The 20,020-nt window shown below is 31.0% G+C and overlaps 2 protein-coding genes across 4 annotated transcripts; both read left to right on the forward strand.

Moving 5' to 3' along the window:
• The first annotated feature begins 1,157 nt into the window (after nt 1-1,157).
• Nucleotides 1,158-8,632, forward strand: LOC124421476 (sodium- and chloride-dependent neutral and basic amino acid transporter B(0+)-like). Of its 2 annotated transcripts, none has more exons than XM_046956748.1 (11): nt 1,158-1,966; nt 3,130-3,422; nt 3,489-3,623; nt 3,684-3,853; nt 3,928-4,022; nt 5,619-5,742; nt 7,244-7,571; nt 7,632-7,780; nt 7,861-7,989; nt 8,066-8,272; nt 8,327-8,632. In XM_046956748.1, exons 2-11 carry the CDS (start codon nt 3,278-3,280, stop codon nt 8,543-8,545), a joined length of 1,701 nt encoding a protein of 566 aa, XP_046812704.1. In that variant the 5' UTR covers nt 1,158-1,966; nt 3,130-3,277; the 3' UTR covers nt 8,546-8,632. The 2 variants fall into 2 exon arrangements, with proteins under 2 accessions (XP_046812704.1, XP_046812705.1); XM_046956749.1 differs by having other exon boundaries at nt 1,697-1,767.
• Nucleotides 8,633-10,421: 1,789 nt separating this feature from the next.
• LOC111690098 (sodium-dependent acetylcholine transporter-like) lies at nt 10,422-17,859 on the forward strand. Of its 2 annotated transcripts, none has more exons than XM_046956340.1 (6): nt 10,422-10,713; nt 14,597-14,731; nt 14,800-14,957; nt 15,024-15,118; nt 15,330-15,465; nt 15,557-15,682. In XM_046956340.1, the coding sequence occupies exons 1-5, from the start codon at nt 10,563-10,565 to the stop codon at nt 15,445-15,447; spliced, it is 657 nt and encodes a 218-aa protein (XP_046812296.1). In that variant the 5' UTR covers nt 10,422-10,562; the 3' UTR covers nt 15,448-15,465; nt 15,557-15,682. The 2 variants fall into 2 exon arrangements, 1 of the variants encoding a protein (XP_046812296.1); XR_006941586.1 differs by lacking the exons at nt 10,422-10,713; nt 14,597-14,731; nt 14,800-14,957; nt 15,024-15,118 and adding exons at nt 15,941-16,089; nt 16,843-16,971; nt 17,045-17,251; nt 17,367-17,859 and having other exon boundaries at nt 15,336-15,465; nt 15,557-15,884.
• Nucleotides 17,860-20,020: the final 2,161 nt, after the last annotated feature.

Raw genomic sequence — 20,020 nt, forward strand, 5'->3', positions numbered from 1 at the left:
AGGAAATCTCGGGAATGTTAAAACGATACTATTACTTCGCTTGTGTCCTACTTTAGGGACCATCGGCCATCGGCCCTATTGTGACCAAATTAATTATTTTGCCTAGCCCACGTGCAACCGTACCCCCTCGTATAAGGTTTTTTGGTTCATAATTACTTATGTTAAATGATCTATTATGTCAATAAATACTAATACCACGTTTATATTCTACATAAATAACTTCGATGAAGACGTCAATTCCTCTACGAACATATATGTATAAGGATAGGCCTATTTACCCCTACCCCCATAAGAGCACTATTGTAGAAAGTCTCTTTTTGTGTCAACATTAAGTAAAACAAGTAAAGAGTTATAGTCGGGCGAGGCCGACCATATAATACCCTACACGTGTATACGAATAAGATGTAGCATTTAAGTTGTATTGTACCTTGCCGCAGATATACTAAAGCCATTTATTATTTAATAAAATTGTGGATATTTAAGCAAAATTTTGATGGGGTGTTTTTATAGGGGCTAGGGTCATATGAGACCCTATATTTATAGAGTTCACGAAGGTCATCAGCTAGTATAGAACTTGGTTTTGCAGCTTTTTGTCAAGATACGAGTATATTAAACATAATTATGAACTTAAAAGCCCTATTTGGCGGGTTCAGCGTGAGGCCTAAATTTCATTGAATTATCTCCAAAATTGCGACCTGTAGTTTAAATACAAGGTTTAAAAGCCCTATTTGGAGGGTTCTGATGTTAACCATTTTCAATAGGCTTTCTCCATGGTACCATAGAAGATTATGTGATAAATTTCATTGAATTATCTCAAAAATTTCTACCTATAGTTTGATTACCTATGGAGGCCAAGTGAAATAGTGGACCGTTAACCATTTTCAATAGGCTTCGTCCTTGGAGCAATAGAATATCATGTACCAAATTTCATTGAATTATTTTCAAAATTGCGACCTGTAGTTACAAGGTTTACGGACGGACATAGCTAAATCGACTCAGAAAATGATTCTGAGCCGATTGGTATACTTAAAGGTGGGTATAGGACCAATATTATTGTGCGTTACAAACATCAGCATAAACCTGATATATCCTCAAGACTAAAATGGTGTATGGTATACATATTTCCGAATTAAACAAAAACCTAAATGCTTTAGTATTTAAAAAATAATACAAATTTTAAACATACTGACTGGTGTAGGGTTTCATATGGTCGGCCATGCATGACTATACTTTCCTACTTGTTTCGTCCCATTTCCCATAATTTCAATTGCAACCACAAACGCTAGCGACAGTTTTAAAACTATATTCTATCGACAGTGGTCCAAGTTGCAATCAACAAGTTATATTGATTTTGCACACTAGAAACTAGAGAGCAAAAATTGCAATTCTCTCTTTGGTTTTCTACGTATTTTGTAATTATTAGTCTATGCTCTACAATTTGTTTATAAATACATACCAGCGATAGGCAGAGAATATAAATTTTGTTCTCTGACCAGTTTTTTTACATGTATGAACATACGTACGTGTGTGAAAAAGAGAGTACAAGAGAGCTCATTTGAGAACTCACTGTGTTTCGCTGATATATACATATGTAGAAATTAATTTAATATTATTTTAACAAATAAACAAATATATCTAATATCGTGGTACTTATCTCGATTGTTGTCGTACCAAAGGAAAGAAGTTTAGTATCAAATCTTATATAAACGAAATAGAAAGTACAAGTAAAAATGCTAAAACTTTTATGGCCATCATCAAAGCCTGTGTGTGAGTGTGTACTGAATATATGGTGAAATAATTAGCCCAGCTGATCATAGTTTTAAAATTTTTATACTCTGCACCACTGTAGTAGTTGATGTTTGTAACGCACAAAAATTTCGGTCCACATTTCGATCCACGATTCTCACAAAATTTTGTAGGGAGATTTGGATTCGTATAAAACATGTCTGTGTGGAGTTTTATCGATGTAGGTACTTGTATTTTTAAGTGAGTAATATGTGTTAAAGCTAATTTCTGAAGAGGACTTTATATGGGTAGGGTCAATTATGATCCGATAATCATAAGATTAAAAAAAAAATTGGTTCCTATAAAACTTGTCTATATCGATTTTCATTACTATAAATGAATTTCTAAAAGACTGCAAAAACTGCTTTTTGGGTGGGCCACTTGTATAAAGGGCTATACAACAACGTGAACCGATATTCGATACCAAACAAACCTTATCAAACCCTTTGTCTCTTTTCGTTCGAACCCTATTGTGCTTTCAACAGACATTCTTTGAATTTAATAAAGATCCATCTTAGAATTCAATAATGACTCATCTTAGAATTTAATAATAATTTATTTATGATCAATAATTCGATGTGTTATAAACGCAATGATAAAATCAGTATAGCCCCCATCTTTTTTGATGGTGGGTAAAGAAAATTTTAATTTGCGGAATCTTGTAATATTTGTAATGTCAAATCATGAATTTAATAATATTTGTAAATGGGTCAAGTGACCAACCTTTTCGATATTTGCACCAAAGTTAGTTCTATTGGGAATTCGATCATACAGCTCTATTGGTGCAGAACTGCCAGACACTCAGATAGGGTTAAAGTTGGACTTTTTTGTCTTTTTTGTCATACAAGAGTGTAACTTTTCATCTCTTGTTTCCAGCAAAAAATGCCCAAAAGGAGTTCAGATAGCTACTTCTGTATTGTCTTCAATTTTTTTATGTTAACCTTGTACACAAGGTATTTCACCCAGTCCCCATTATCCAAAACTCGGCAAAACTAAGCCTAAAAACCACTGCCGATTTTTGTAACGATCGGCTCTTATTTGACCTTACCCTAATACAAAACCCCAATTTTAAGGTTCGGCCAATTTTTTGTCTATCGGCTTATATTTAATCCTATCGGCTTATATTTAATCCTACCGGCTGATATTTAATCCTAAAAGCCTCTTTTATCGTATACATGATCAAATATGAAGCGATGATCATATATACGTAAAATCCCTTCGGTCATTTCGGAAGTAACTCTAATTGACTTTAACATTTAAAGCAGTCTTAACAATACCAATATAATGATTATATTCAATACAAGCATATTTTATAGAAAGCAAAATTTCTGTATAAAATTTTAGAAATCGGTCTATAATTGGAACCCACCCACACCCAATTTCGGAGCACATCCGAAATTAACAAATTTCCATTGCAATTTTTGATTATAAGCCTACTTGTAGTTTAAAAAAAATCTGAAAGAAACGAAACTCAATTTGTTTAATTTTGAAAATGATAATGTCAAGTCATGGCTTTATACCCGATACTAATCGTGGTCATTGGACCAATCCGAATGATTTTATCTATGCCGGTTTAGGTTTGGCATTTCGTTTTGATGTCTTTTCATTGTCAAAAATCTATTTGATCGATGGGAATGGTAAGTCTGTTACCAAAAATTCTAATAATTAAGTTTCTCAATTCTTTTTTATTTTTCTTTTTTCAGTTATTTACTTTATGCCCGAATGTTTACTGGGTTTATTTATCTATATAGTACCATTTATTGTGTTGCAATCATTTTTGGGTCAATTTTCTAGTAGTAGTTATATCTCAGCATTTCGTTTAACACCTCTCTATAAAGGTTTGTTAAATTCCATGCGAAAGAGTAACCATTTTTAAATGAAAAACTTTTTCATTTCAGGCATTGGTTATGTTGCTCTAATATTAAATATTTGTGTACTTTCATTTTATAGTATTTTTGCCATGATAGCACTTGTCTATATGTTTTCTTCTATGCAGTCAACATTACCCTGGAATTGTAAAAATTACGAAAAATGGTCGATGAATTTTACTAAACAGGAAAAGATAAATGTAAGAAGAAATATTTTTATTTTTTATTATCGTAAATTTTAAATAATTATGTTTGAAATATGTAAAATTTTTAGCTTTGCAATTTATATGTAACAGACGGCAACGATACTTACTATTCGGATCACATAATCGCTGGTAATAATTACATACCCTCAGCTTTGTATTTCAAGTAAGTTCTTTACATATGTGTAACTCAGAGGAACAAGTACTTAGTCCTAGTACTACTTATAGGTAAATCTAACTTAAATATTTTATTTTTCTTTAATTCAAATTTACTAAAAGCATTTTAATATTTAAACCATTGGTTACAGCTAACCACCGGTTTAATATTAATTAATAATAATGATAAATAAAACAAGTAATAGTTCTATATTCGGTTGTGCCGAATCTTATATACCCTTCACCATGATTTGTTAAAAAACAATCAGTACGAATTTTATAACAAAAGATCAAAAAAAAAATACCAATTGCAAAACGGTAAGCCCCCTTTTATGGATTCTAACTTAATCCAGACTCTACATACTTAATTTTATGTTTCTAGGTTCAGTATTATAGAAATTTTTAAAAAGTACCTTCTAAAGAACGAAAAAGTACCAAAAAGTCCCGTTTTATGGTTTCCCACTTAATCCAGACTCTACATAATTAATTTCATGTTTCTAGGTTCAATATTATAGAAATTTAAAAAAGTACCTTTTGTAGAACGAAAAAGTACCAAAAGTCCCATTTTATGTATTCTCGCCTAATCCGGATTCTACATACTTAATTTCGTGTTTCTAGGTTCAATATTATAGAAAACTCAATAAGTACTTTTTGTAGAACGAAAAAGTACCAAAAAGACCCTTTTTCTAGGTCCTTACCTAGTCACGGCCCTACATGCTAAATTTCATTTTTAGCAAGTATTTTTTGTAGACCGAAAAAGTGCCAAAAAGTACCCTTTTATGTGTTGTGATGTAATCCGGGCTCTAGATACTTAATTTCATGTTTCTATGTTCAATATTATAGAAAATTGAAAAAGTACCTTTTGTACAATGAAAAAGTACCAAAAAGTCCCTTCTTCAGGTTCTTTCCTAGTTAAGGCACTACGTACTAAATTTCATGTTTCTAGGTAAATACTATAGAAAGTTCAAAAAAAGACCTTCTGTAGAACGAAAAAGTACCAAAAAATCCCCTTTGTTGTGTTCTCGTCGAATCCGGACTCTACATAATTAATTTCATGTTTCTAAGTTCATTATTAAAGAAAACTCAAAAAGTGCCTTTTGTAGAACAAAAAATTACCAAAAAGTTCCCTTTTATGGCTTCTAACTTAAGCCAGGCTCGACATACATAATTTCATGTTTCTAGCCAATAACAACACACTAGTGCTGCTCTCGCTCTACTACTATTGCTCTGCTGCTCTCGTTCTGCATTGTTTTTATAAGGTAAAGTACAATAACAAAATTTACCGTATAATTATATATTTTGTTTTGTGGACTGATTTTATATAGCGTTCTATTCGATCGTATTTTCAATAGAATTATTGAAAGTTTGGATCTTGCAGATATATCCGGGTGTACTGAAAACTGATTTCAACATACACACGCACAGACAGACATACAGACAGACATGGCAAAACCGACTCCGCTATCTTTAAGGATCCAGAATATATGTATACTTTATAGGCTCAAAAAATTATATTATAGAAATTACAAACGGAATGACAAACTTATAAATACCCTTCTGACGAAGGTGAAAGCTATACAAAAATTAATATTGTTTTCTTTTTTAGAACATTTTTCGAAACTACTTACGGTTTTGTTGATTTTTCAATGTCATGGCAATTGGTATTATGTGACATTATAGTTTGGACTCTGGTCATATTGTTCTTTTATAAATTCTTCAATACTGAAATGGTAAGTTCAATCAAAATCCAATTCAAAACACAATGCAACAAAGGAGATAAATTTATCCCTTTAAGTTCTTCATCACGATACTACTTATCTTTAAGTAGCTCTAAGAAAGAAGGAAATTTCAATGGCATCACTTGTATAAAATACTTTACATCCATCAGCATTCAATCCAGTATACATATATAAATCATTAATCCAACACAGAAAAACATACGACACCCTCATTCCAGGTATATGGATGGGTGAGGCCCCATTCACCCCTACAACCTCCCCGTATCATGTACACTTAAGACCAACCCTTTTTCAACGCCTAATATTGCAGTAACTACTCAGCGTTGCATCAATTATCTCGGCAACAGAACCGAACATAATCAGAAATATAGATTATACCATACAACCCTTTTTAATCGCTTTCCGTAAGATTGGGGTTAAAGCACAGCCACCACGTTCACCAAGAAGGAACCTCTCCAATAACCGAAACAAGACAAAGTCTAAGACCAGTTCTCAACAGTTTGTAGTCAAATCCCCGGATTGCAATAACACCAATATGGCTAAAATCATCAAGGCAACATGCCTAGGGTGTGCTATGAAAAAGGATTAGGATTCACCATACGCCAACTCAAAATATATATTAAAACGAGTATCTGATAACCAATATTTTTATAGTGACCACAGTATTAAGTATGCGTTTGTGATGATATATGTAACACCCAAAATATTGGTTAAAACCCCAAAATAAAGTTTACCAATTTAGCTCAAAACCACTTTCAGAGTCTCCTCCATCTATATGACGCTCGGCAGATACTCCTCGGCCTCTGGGTGGGAATCGAACCTACCAACTCCGGTCTATCAGACAGGAATCATAAACACTAACCTACCGGAGGCCATAAAATCAGTCCGTTAATTCGCCTAGCCCTTATGTTTCTGTAACCCCCGACTAGGTGTTTTAAGCTTATAATTATATTGAATGTTCTAATATCTCGTTAAATGACCCTAGTTCCCAAACAAAGTCTTCTTCAGAATATGACTTGATGATCATATACCCCCGTATAATAACAATTTTTTTGAAGCTGTGAACATTCATATTATGTGGAACTTTTTTAAGAATCTAATTTAAGAATTTCTCGCAATCAATGCATATTAACGAAACGGGCCTTAGTTCCCCACCATAGACGACAGTTTAATCCATTTCTGTTCCTTTTTTTAAATTTATATGATCCTTATAATGCACTATAGGTCGTTTTGTAGACCTGAAAAAATACTCTAACAAAAACTTGATTTTTCCTCCAATACATCAAACTCACGGAATTTTCGAGATCAATTTCGAAAATATTGCTGCTAATGTTTTTTGAACTTATAGTACTTAGATCGAGATTTTCAATTTCAGGTGAGAGGGGCGTACCCATTTACGACCTTTTCAAAAATTACATTACTAATATTCATACAAAATATAACAGATGAAAGAAGAAGGGTTTAATAAAAATAATTTGTTATTCTTTTACAGTTTGGTATTATTATACGTTACACCATTTGGATATTGCTCGCACTTCTTTCGGTGTTATTAATACGCTTCAGCTTTTTACCCGGTTCTGGAAAAGTATTTTATAGTATTATCGTACCCTCTTGGGTGAATTTTACACATAGTCTTATATCGATGCCAATTTATAGTATATATGCTTTTGGACCCGGTTGGGGTCTTTTCATAACATTGGCTAGTTTTAATAAATTTAATACCAATATTATGCAAAAGAGTTGGTTTATTGGACTCGGGCAGTTGGCTATAGTTATTGGTTTAAATTTATTGGCGAATTTAATAAAACAATATTTTAAAGGTAAGTTTTAGAAATGTTAAATATTTCTATATTAGAAATAACTAAAATTTATATTTAAAGAAGTAACAAGTGGAAAGTACTATACGGAAGTGGAACATGTTTGGATACCATATTTATCCGCAGGAAGTGCCATAACCGATATGGCATGGGCCAATTTATGGTCAATATTATATTATTTTATGCTGTTTTTATCTGCCATGCTAACAATCGTAAGAAACTGTTTTTCGAAGCTCTTTCTCAAAGACCTATTTCAGAAGATATGTATTTTATTTTAAATCCCATTTTCTAGATCATGGAATTGTATACAATTTTGACTACAGTTTTTGATGAATTTACTGCTTTAAGAAAGTGCAAAGTATTAATAGGAACATGCCTCATAGCCGCCACAGCATCCATTTCTCTATACTTCACTTCATATGTATGTATAAATAATTGTGATTTTTTACTATATACTACGATTCAAACTTTTTTAATATCTCCATAACTTCTAATAGGTTGGCTTTCGAAATTTTACTGCTATTTTAATTGATACATATTTTACTCATACTATGCTTAATTTATTATTAATACTGACTTTACTATGGATTTATGGACGTGAACGTCTTCAGCGGGATATAAAATTTATGACAAATTCAGAATTTTCCACGTGGCAAATTAATGCTCTTCGATTTGTAGTACCATTGGGGCTGTTGATTATTCTGGTAAAATCTAAAATTATCAAAAGTCTCTAATTTAACGATATTTTTTTATTTCAGATATATTTTCTTTTAGAGGCATGCGTTACCCACTATTTATCAAATCAGTTTATAGCAATTTTCGCCTTAATCTTTATTATTATTCCAATAGTTTTAATACCGACCTATGCCGTTTATTATGTGTGTCAAAGTGATGTTAATAGACCAAATAATTGGTATCCCGTTGAACTAGAGGACCGTGAACGTTATAAAGATGTTGTAATTTGTAATAGTGTATAACTCTTGAACGAAACAATATAACCGACTGTAATATAAAGCCGATATTAAAAAAAAATAATAATTCAATAAAAATATTTAGAAATTGCTTGTTAATTTAAAATTTTATTATATTCCCAGCCAAAACTTACATTAATAGGTAATAAGTTTAAAAGCTAATGCGTTTAAAAGCTAACTAATTATTTGAAGACGGTGATGACATTGGTAGCAATTACTTACCACACACGCTTACAAATCACTACTTAAATAAGTACCAGGCATGGAAAATTTGCATACTAAAATATTACTAAATTATTAGAAAGGGAGTAAGTATTTTTTATGTTTCAAAGTACTAAACTAATTATCTCTAGATCATATAATGTCAAGAGACTAGAATATATACTCGACTAGAATTTTTTTATAGACTAAGCTATAGACCAGACTATAGCCTAAACTGGACTAGACTATAGACTAGTCTATAGACTGGACTATAGACTATACTATGGACTCTGCTATAGACTATGGACTATGCTATAGACTAGACCATAGACTAGACTATAGATTAGACTATAGACTAGACTATAGACTAGACTATAGATAAGACTATAGACTATATTATAGACTAAACTATAGACTAGACTATAGACTAGACTATAGACTGGACTATAGACTAGACTATAGACTAGACTATAGACTAGACTATAGACTAGACTATAGACTAGACTATAGACTAGACTATAGACTAGACTATAGACTAGACTATAGACTAGACTATAGACTAGACTATAGACTAGACTATAGACTAGACTATAGACTCGACTATAGACTAGACTATAGACTAGACTATAGACTAGACTATAGACTAGACTATGAACTAGACTATAGACTAGACTATGGACTAGACTATAGGCTAGTCTATAGATTAGGCTAAACTATATATTAGTCTAGACTATATTATACTATAGACTAAACTATAGACTAGACTATAGACTAAACTATAGACTAGACTATAGACTAAACTATAGACTAGACTATTCTAATTCCTAAACCACATAAAGTCATAAGAGATCGTTGATCATACAGACCGATCTGTCTATTTGACACTATCCGCAAGTGCCTTGAAAGTATTATACTAACGGAAGTTATTGAAAATGCAATTGATCTATCAAATAACCAATATGGATTTCGGAAAGCTAAAGCAAAAAATAAGCGAGGACAAAAATTGGTAAGGTTTTATAACAAGAGTAAAGCTTGTACTAAGAGAAACAGAGCAACTTTAGAAAACAAACCAGGATAACAAAATTTCAATCCCTTATGTATTAAGAGACATGATCTTGAGGGCTTTCCGTCCCCACGAAATGCGTCCTGCGTATCGAAAATATCTAGGCAGTAGGCTAGACTATAGTGTAGACTGTAGACCAGACAATTGAATTCTACAATTAAGTTAAAGTTTTTATCTGTGTATGTGTATTACTAATAGTTAATTATGTTAGAAAATTATCAATATCAGTCTACATTTTCAAATACAAGTGCACCAAGAAAAACAGTAGTATAAGTAGTAAAAGTGCAATAAAATAATAAAACCTCTTGTTTCAAACGTCTTCCAATGTTCACACGTACATTACGCTATAATCCGGGAGAACTTTTGTTAGGGACTAGATGACATCATCAAAGAAAAATTTAGGTATTTTACATATTAATGTAAAAATAATGTACATGCTTTGCTCCCATTAGCATTCAAATTGCATCGCAAAATTTTACTTTGCATTTAATTTTATCTATTTTTACACATCAGTCGTTCGTCGATGCTTCTAATAATAAGAATCAAACAGGCGAAAAGCAAACAAATTAATAATAAAATTATTTAAAAATCAAAAGAGATTTTGTTTCGAATTATTGCACTCGAAAATTTTTCGAACTTGCGTGTTTTAATTTCTTAGCAAATTTTTCTCTTAATTTCTTGTAATCTTTTTAATTGTGTGTCATAGAATTCAATTGTTTGTGAAAATTAAAATTGTGAAGAGAATTTGTTGACTCAAAAATGCCATGCGAAAGTAACTGTAAACAATTTATACCCGATACAAAGCGTGGTTACTGGGTCAATCCAAATGATTTCATTTATGCTGGTCTTGGTTTGGCATTTCGGCTGGATATGTTTTCATTGCCTTGGTTTTATATATTGGACAAGAATAGTAAGTTTAATTTGTTAAATATTTGTAGTTGTAATTTGTTGAATTTAGACAGCATTTAATCGCAATTCGCTCCAGGTAAGGACTGACTCTATAATTGATCCGCCAGATTACCTGAGATATGTAAAATTAACAGTTAATTCAGTTTGGACTCAAATAATATTTAAATTTATTTATCTTTTTATCTATCTATCTATCTATCTATCTATCTATCTATCTATCTATCTATCTATCTATCTATCTATCTATATCTCTATCTATCTATCTATCTATCTATCTATCTATCTATCTATCTATCTATCTATCTATCTATCTATCTATCTATCTATCTATCTATCTATCTATCTATCTATCTATCTATCTATCTATCTATCTATCTATCTATCTATCTATCTATCTATATATCTATCTATTTGCTACAACTACAGACCTCTAACATTGGGATTAGCTTAAATTTTAAACTACAAATTTCTATTGAAAAGTCAATAAATTTATTTGTGATTTGTATTAACGCTATTTAATTTAATTGCGTTCATATGCATAGAAAGATTAATTAATATGGACTCATAATAGAGCCTTTATTAATTACTAAGAAATGTAAAACCATAAACACGATCTGTTTGCATATTTGTTTATTAGTTTATCGGTTTTAAATACGCATATGTACTTAAGAAGAAATACAATGCAAATTGATTCACTTTTTACTATTTACTAAATATAATGAATTAATTGTATTTTATACCCGCCATCAGAAAATATGGGTGTATATTGATTTTGTCATTCCGTTTGTAACACATAGAAATATTGCTGATTGACCCACAAAATATACATATATTCTGGGTCCTTATTTAATTCTAAGACGATCTAGCCATGTACGTCCTTTGGCCAGACCATTGGAAGCACGGTAGATTACGAACGGAGTGAGCTAGATGATTGAATACTCAATATACCTATATGATGTAGCGCGTGTAGCTTGAAGCGTAGAATGCGAAGTAGGTATGAAAAGCACGAAATGCGAAAACGCTTAGTGTCTTCCGCTCTAGATATAATTTATATATTAAGATCACATCTATAGAGATGTGTTATAGAGATCACATCTATGGGTCTCATTTGATATTGTGTTCATCGTAGGAGGAGTTTTGCGATAAACTTTTAGTATAGAGTGAAGCTTTCTAAAGAAAATTTTATGTTCAGAACTAATGGAATATGTACTATACGTTTTTCATTTAGTAATAACAACAGGCTTTTTGGAATTTGTTTACAGGTTTTAATATCTTACTTTTATCTGATAGGAAAGTATTGTGCGCAAGGGCAAGTCGCAATTTTCAAGATACTTGGACGAAATTTTGCACACACTCTTTTCTGGCCCAAGGACGAAGCCTATTGAAAATGGATAATCGGTATTTTATTTCGCCTAGCCTCCAAACAACCGTATCCCCCGAATAGGGCCTTTGGGCACATTATTATACATCACTAGCATACCCTGGGTGCTTCGCTACCCTAACATAAATTAAATACATCAAAATTTTGTTTACTTTTATAGAAAATTAAAATTTATTAAACATCTTGTAATTTTAGTTTCATTCCTTTAGCTTTCACATTATAGAAAATTTTGAAAGTATTATATGAAAAAAAGTACCATAAAATACCTCTAATAGGTCATCATTAAAAAAAAATTTTATGTTTCTGTGTTCAGTATTATATACAATTCAAAAAAAAAAATAATTTGATGAATGAAAAAGGACCAAAAGTCCCTTTCAGTAGATACTCATTCACTAAGGTCCCTATATTTTAAATTATTTGTTCAATATCGTAAAAATATCAAAAAGTACCATCGGAAAAACGAAAAAGTACAAAAATCTCTCTCAGTAAATTCTCATTTAATAAGGACCGTGTGTTTCGGTTAACCATTATAAAGAATCTAAAGGGTACCATTTGAAAATAGAAAAGTACCAAATAGTTCCCTCTTACAGAATATTATTCAGTCAAGACCATGTATGTTAAAATTAATCTTGCTAGGTTGAATATTTTAGAAAATTAAAAAAAGTACAATTTGTGAGATAAAAAAGTACTAAAAAGTTGTCTCTTAAAGAATCTTATTCAATGAGGACCGTGTTTGTTTAATAATCATGTGTTTTGAGTTCATATTAAAGAACATACATAGATTATCATTTGAAGGAAGAAAAAGTACCAACAGTGGAATAAAGTTTACCTAAGTGAAAAGTACTAATAAAGAATACAAAGTTTCCCCCTTTCGCTTAGAAATATACTTTTTCGAGAATTAAGTTTACAAAATGTTCCGTATTTAAATCTATATATCACAAATAAAACTCAAATGATTCAAATCTGCATTCATTTGTTCCAGAAAAATTGTGCTTTCCAAAAAATTGTGCTTTCCAAAGGTACCAAAAAATTTACTCGAATTTGGTCCTATATAGGCCTTAGTACCCGAATTCCAAAATAATATACCAATAGCTTATTTTGTGTGAGTAAATAAACTACTTTTTGAAATTTTATAAAAATCGTCTCAATGAGTTTGAATAAAATTAAATTTCCTGTTTTTTCCTTTTTTGGTACTTTTTTTTCCACAGTGAAATGACAAAAAGTTTTATTACAATAAATATTACGGAGTTAGTCCGTAATTTAATAGGAATAATTCAATAAACCGAAAAAGTTTTCTTAATGTGCTAAAAAAAAGTACCATAAATACAGCTTTCTACCTTTTACACCCAAAAAGGACTGAATTTTAAAAAAAGTACGAAACAGGTGTCTCATAATTTTGGGAGATGTATCCAAAATATTTATAAAAATTTGATTTTGTTAATTATTTCGTTATTAAGTTATAAAGGGCCAAAAAAAAGGTACTAAAATCACCTTTGTTACACATTTTTATCCCTTAAAAGTACGAATTTCAAAAAAGTGCCAGATACCCATCTGCTCATTTTAAGAGTAGATACAGGTGCATTTAAAATCTTTCTTGTATCACTAATATTGTGTTATATAATTAAGAAAACCTGTTTTACCCGTCTTTTCCCCTTTTCACCCGTAAATGTACAAATTTCCAAAAATCCCTCCTTAGTGGATTTACATAACCAAAAACACATCTACTGCCAAAATTTCATGATTCTAGGTTCAGCCGTTTGGGCTGTGCGATGATGAATCAGTCAGTCAGTAACGCTACTCTTTTATATATATAGATTATATTTATAGAACTTTTAATGGCATTAAAGATCAAGCCTCATTTGAGCTAGCCCCCATACAAACTTCCATCAGAAAATGACTAACACAAATTCTACATAAATAACTTTGAAGAAGACTCCTCTACCAACATTTATTAGGATGGGCCCATATTTTCAAATGCTTTATTTTTTAATTATCCCCATTTTTAACGTACCGACTGGTGTATGGTATCATATGGTCGGCTAAGCCCGACTATACATTCATACTTGTTTTATTTATTAAACCTATATTCTAAAGAATTTCTCTTTTCTATTAGATCTGATATAATCTTGAGATCGAATGAGATATGACATACATAAATTATATGTATATTTGACTTTATTGCAGCGAGAGCCCCTGCTACTGTAAATTTGGACCAAAGGTTTCAAAATATATTCGAGAAACTGCTACCGAAAGAATATTATATATTATTGATGATATATTGTCATTCTAACTTAACTTTTAACAATAGAAGTGAGTTAAAAGTTGCTCTTTTTATATTGGGGAATGACTTCTATTTGGTTGTTCCGAACCATAACTGCAGTATGCCTAAATTCCAAAATATGTAGTTCTCTAGGGTAACATGAGTTTCTTAGACGAATTTCCTAAAAGTGCAAAAATCTTTAAATTTTTTTGTAATTTCTCTCATTATTTATAATTTTTTCAGTTATTACCGTTTTAATTGTTTATCTAATCGGTTTATTCATCTATATAATACCATTTATTGTAATACAATATTATTTGGGTCAATTTTCAAGTAGTGGTTTTATATCTGCTTTCCGTATAACTCCTCTCCTTAAAGGTTTGTATTATTTAGTAAAAAAAAAACGAAAAATGTTTGAAATAAAAATTTAATCTTATTATTCTCAGGCATCGGTTATATTACTCTGGCCTTAAATATTTGTGCACTTTCTTTTTATGCTAATTACGCCGTAATACCTCTAATCTATATATATGGATCCTTGCAGCCCACATTACCCTGGAGTTGCGAAGGTTACAAGAAATGGGCCATAGAAAATGAGACAACTGTAAGATAAAATCGTAATTTGACTTCATTTTGAAATGTTTTTAATATATTTGCATTTTATTTCCAGATTTGCGATTTACCTGAAAAGAACGATACAACAGATTCTTCTTCTGAGGAATATTTATTTCGTAATCATCATATACCTTCAGTGTTGTATTTCAAGTAAGTTATGAAAGCTTTAATCTTACACGAATATAGCGCGCAAGTGTTTTTAAACTGTTGTTTATAACTATAGTTAGTAGTTATTTATAGAGCTATTAACTTGGGCCTAATCATAAAACTTAGGGGTTCTTACTTTAGCTTGCAGGCGTCCATATCTTTCTTATAGTTTTTATATATTTTAAACTAGTTTTCCTTCTAATGTATTTCACAGATCACTCTTTAACGATACAAATGCGCTGTCGAATGATGATGTTAATTTTTCCATCTCATGGCAGTTGATAGTTTGTGCCATTTCAGTTTGGACAGTTGTGATTATATTCTTTTATTAATTTTTCAATACCAAAAAGGTAAGTTCAATTTAATTGGCTCTATTATTTCGAATGAAATATATTTCCACAAATATTGTTTTGAAATAAAATCCTCAATTACCTCTTACAGTTTGGTCAAATTATCCGTTATACCGTTTGGATATCACTGGTACTTTTCTTAATATTATTAATACGCCTTAGCTTTTTACCCGGTACGGATGATGTATTTAAACGTGATATGACACTTGATTGGGATGAAGTTATTGAATTGACTGTGTTAATACCGGTTTATGGTATAACAGCTTTTGGACCCGGCTGGGGTATCTTCATAACATTATCAAGTTTTAATAAATTCAAAACGAATATTATGAAACATAGTTGGATAATTGCCATTGGTCAGTTGGGTATAGTTATTGGTTTGGAAGTGATATTTCATTACATACAGGAATATTTCTTTGGTAAGTTGTTGTATGATCAAACATTTATTAAATAAAATTATTAATTTCGTTTACAGAACAGCCTGTTTATTATTATCCGTCGGATGAGGAAAAAATTTGGTTTTTACATTTAGCAACCGCAAGTGCTATATCCCATTTGGATTGGCCAAACTTGTGGTCAGTTTTATTTTATTTAATGCTGTTTTTATCGGGAATGCTTTTAATTGTGAGTAATATAGACCTTATTCTAACGATCTAAACTGCTTTCTTTAGATAGATAGATAGATAGATAGATAGATAGATAGATAGATAGATAGATAGATAGATAGATAGATAGATAGATAGATAGATAGATAGATAGATAGATAGATAGATAGATAGATAGATAGATAGATAGATAGATAGATAGATAGATAGATAGATAGATAGATAGATAGATAGATAGATAGATAGATAGATAGATAGATAGATAGATAGATAGATAGATAGATAGATAGATAGATAGATAGATAGGTAGGTAGATAAGAACGATTAGTTATTTAGTTAATTAGTTAGTTAGTTAGTTAGTTAGTTAGTTAGTTACTTAGTTAGTAAGTTAGTTAGTTAGTTAGTTAGTTAGTTATTTAGTTAGTTAGTAAGTTAGTAAGTTAGTAAGTTAGTAAGTTAGTTAGTTAGTTAGTTAGTTAGTTAGTTAGTTAGTTAGTTAGTTAGTTTGTTAGTTAGTTTGTTAGTTAGTTTGTTAGTTAGTTTGTTAGTTAGTTTGTTAGTTAGTTTGTAAGTTAGTAAGTTAGTAAGTTAGTAAGTTAGTAAGTTAGTAAGTTAGTAAGTTAGTTAGTTAGTTAGTTAGTTAGTTAGTTAGTTAGTTAGTTAGTTAGTTAGTTAGTTAGTTAGTTAGTTAGTTAGTTAGTTCGTTAGTTAGTTAGTTTGTTTGTCAGCTTTGTAATAACCTAAAACAACTCCACAACTACTTCTTTTTCAGATTATGCAATTATATACAATATTGACCTCAATATTTGATGAATTCGCAAACTTGAGAGAGCATAGAGTGAAAGTACGCATAGGTCTAATAGCCGTCACAGCTTTCATTTCATTATACTTCACCTCTAATGTAAGTGAGATATATGTTTTTTTAACTTCAAGAGAAAATCTATTCACATGAAATTTGTTCTACTATTATATAGCATGGTCTAGTACATTTCGTCACACTCTTGACCGATGTATATGTTTCGCAAACTGTTATTAATTTACTACTAATATTGGTCGTATTATGGGTCTATGGTCGTGTGCGTTTTCAACGTGATATATAATTTATGATAAATAAACGTTTTTCCACATGGAAAATTTATGTGCTCAGATTTGTGGTGTCTTTGGGAATATTGCAGGCTTTGGTAAGTTTTATATATGTTAATATTTTTAGAATTTCTTCATTTTTTTCACAAAATTTTAGAAGTATTCTGAATTATTAACTACTCATCTTTTCACTTTTTATCAACTTTTTTTCAGTATTATGGTGTTATTTTGGTCAGCCATTTCCATTATTCAACACATCCTTTAATGACAGTCTTGGCTGTTATATTTATTATCATTCCATGGCTGTTAATACCCGTCTATGGTTTCTATTGTATGTGCCAGAAAAAAGAAGGTTCAAGTAAGTCCCCTTTACGGCATAGTTGCAAACCGCACGATTGGCATCCTGTTGAGCAAGAGCAGCGTCAGCGTTATAAAAACGATTTTGAAAATATTAATAGTAACCATCAACTTAATGAAATTAACGATAATAATGTAATGGCAATTTAAAGTACAAACAATATAACATATAATTTGCTATTTAAGTACATCTTTGTAAATACTAATATGAGATTTAAGAATATCAGATTGATAGTTTTTATGAGGTCTTAAGTCAAATACGGAAAGACTCTAAAGTTTTTAATAAAATGATTTATTTCTAATTAACAAATATCTTATTCATAGAAGTGAAAATTCGGAACCATCTAATTTTGTGCTGTAAACATTTGTTTAATATATGCTGAATTTTACTATTCGAAATTATTATAGGCATCAGATTTCGGAATAGACATTTTGGGGAGATTCATGTTGCCATAAAACTTATATATGATAATGTTTACCACTACACTGCTATTCTGAGTGTTAAAGTAATTTTTGAAAGGGACCTTATATGGGGGCTAGGCGAAGTCGTAGAAAAACTTTGCCCATTTTCAATACTTAACAAACTGCATCAACTGAAAACTTCAGCTCTCTAGCTGTTCCCGTTTGGACTCTATCGTGTTTTCAACAGACGGACTGACATACATGGCTAGATCGTCTTAGAATCTCATGAGGACCCAGAATAACTATGCTTTTCTAGGCCTTAGAGGAATATTTTGATGTGTTACAAACAAAGTGACAAAAACAATATTTGAAGGGAGCTTTTTATAGGACTATGGTCAAATGAGGCCTTAGTATTCATTAAGGTCATCAAGGCTAGTATAGAATTCTTAAAAGCCCTTTTCGGCGGTTTCAGTTGTCTGGGGGCTAGGTGAAATAATGGACCGATCTTAAGCATTTTCAATAGAATTCGTCTACAATGCCATAGATCATGTACCAAATATCCAAAGATCATTAAAATATCTTCAAAATTGCGACATGTAGTTTGATTATTAGTTTTACAAACCCTATTCGTGGGTTCAGTTGTATGAGGGCTAGGTGTTCAGAATTGAACACGCATTTATTTATGTTTAATTTTGTTTAAGTAAAATAAGAAAGATCATAAATTATAAGTTCAAGTGCATGGGTTAGGTCATAAAAAATAGTTTAATATATGCTGAATTTTACTATTCGAAATTATTATGGCATCAGATTTCGGAATAGACATTTTGGGGAGATTCATGTTGCCATAAAACTTATATAGATAATGTTTACCACTACACTGCTATTCTGAGTGTTAAAGTAATTTTTGAAAGGGACCTTATATGGGCTAGGCGAAGTCGTAGAAAAACTTTGCCCATTTTCAATACTTAACAAACTGCATCAACTGAAAACTTCAGCTCTCTAGCTGTTCCCGTTTGGACTCTATCGTGTTTTCAACAGACGGACTGACATACATGGCTAGATCGTCTTAGAATCTCATGAGGACCCAGAATAACTATGCTTTTCTAGGCCTTAGAGGAATATTTTGATGTGTTACAAACAAAGTGACAAAAACAATATTTGAAGGGAGCTTTTTATAGGACTATGGTCAAATGAGGCCTTAGTATTCATTAAGGTCATCAAGGCTAGTATAGAATTCTTAAAAGCCCTTTTCGGCGGTTTCAGTTGTCTGGGGGCTAGGTGAAATAATGGACCGATCTTAAGCATTTTCAATAGAATTCGTCTACAATGCCATAGATCATGTACCAAATATCCAAAGATCATTAAAATATCTTCAAAATTGCGACATGTAGTTTGATTATTAGTTTTACAAACCCTATTCGTGGGTTCAGTTGTATGAGGGCTAGGTGTTCAGAATTGAACACGCATTTATTTATGTTTAATTTTGTTTAAGTAAAATAAGAAAGATCATAAATTATAAGTTCAAGTGCATGGGTTAGGTCATAAAAAATATTATATACGTTTGTTTGTACTACAAATAAATATGTATTATCGCTTTGTTTTTAGGACAAGCCGTAGCAGTGATAAGAACTTTAGTTCTAAGATGCACATTAATTCTGTTGTTTATGTGACGCATAAACCATATGTTAGAGTTAATAATGAGGCATGAAATATATTTATATCACTGATGCAGTTATTACCCCATGCTAAGATAGAAACATTACACTGATAAGACTGAAAGTACACATGTGCACAAGATGTCTTATCATAGTTCTAGTTAGTTTTAAGATTTTTGTATTTAGCTCTTAAGATCATTGATTTTAAATAAACTCTTAATGTCTTACAAACATTCATTCGAACAGTACGTTCAAACATGGTCCTTCGATAAAAAAAAAACCAGCGCAAAAAATTAAAGAATATATATACAATAAAAAATATAAATAAAAATTTAAAAAAGAAAAAGTCGACTTAAATAAATAAAAAAAAAAAAATAATAAAAAAACATTAAAAATGGCTCAGAGACAAAATTTATACGAATCTCAAAAGCAGATCACAGATCAGTTGACTGC

The sequence above is a fragment of the Lucilia cuprina genome, chromosome 2 (assembly GCF_022045245.1).
Source record: "Lucilia cuprina isolate Lc7/37 chromosome 2, ASM2204524v1, whole genome shotgun sequence".
In the NCBI taxonomy this organism is placed as follows: domain Eukaryota; kingdom Metazoa; phylum Arthropoda; class Insecta; order Diptera; family Calliphoridae; genus Lucilia; species Lucilia cuprina.

Bases quoted from the DNA above. Each gene is read 5' to 3' on its own strand.
- LOC124421476 (XM_046956748.1), top strand. From the start codon at position 3,278: ATGATAATGTCAAGTCATGGCTTTATACCCGATACTAATCGTGGTCAT. The intron at 3,624-3,683 runs GTTTGTTAAATT...TTTTCATTTCAG, and splicing joins TTTAACACCTCTCTATAAAG to GCATTGGTTATGTTGCTCTA. The intron at 7,781-7,860 runs GTAAGAAACTGT...CCCATTTTCTAG, and splicing joins TATCTGCCATGCTAACAATC to ATCATGGAATTGTATACAAT.
- LOC111690098 (XM_046956340.1), top strand. From the start codon at position 10,563: ATGCCATGCGAAAGTAACTGTAAACAATTTATACCCGATACAAAGCGT. The intron at 14,958-15,023 runs GTAAGATAAAAT...TTTTATTTCCAG, and splicing joins CCATAGAAAATGAGACAACT to ATTTGCGATTTACCTGAAAA. The intron at 15,119-15,329 runs GTAAGTTATGAA...TGTATTTCACAG, and splicing joins CCTTCAGTGTTGTATTTCAA to ATCACTCTTTAACGATACAA.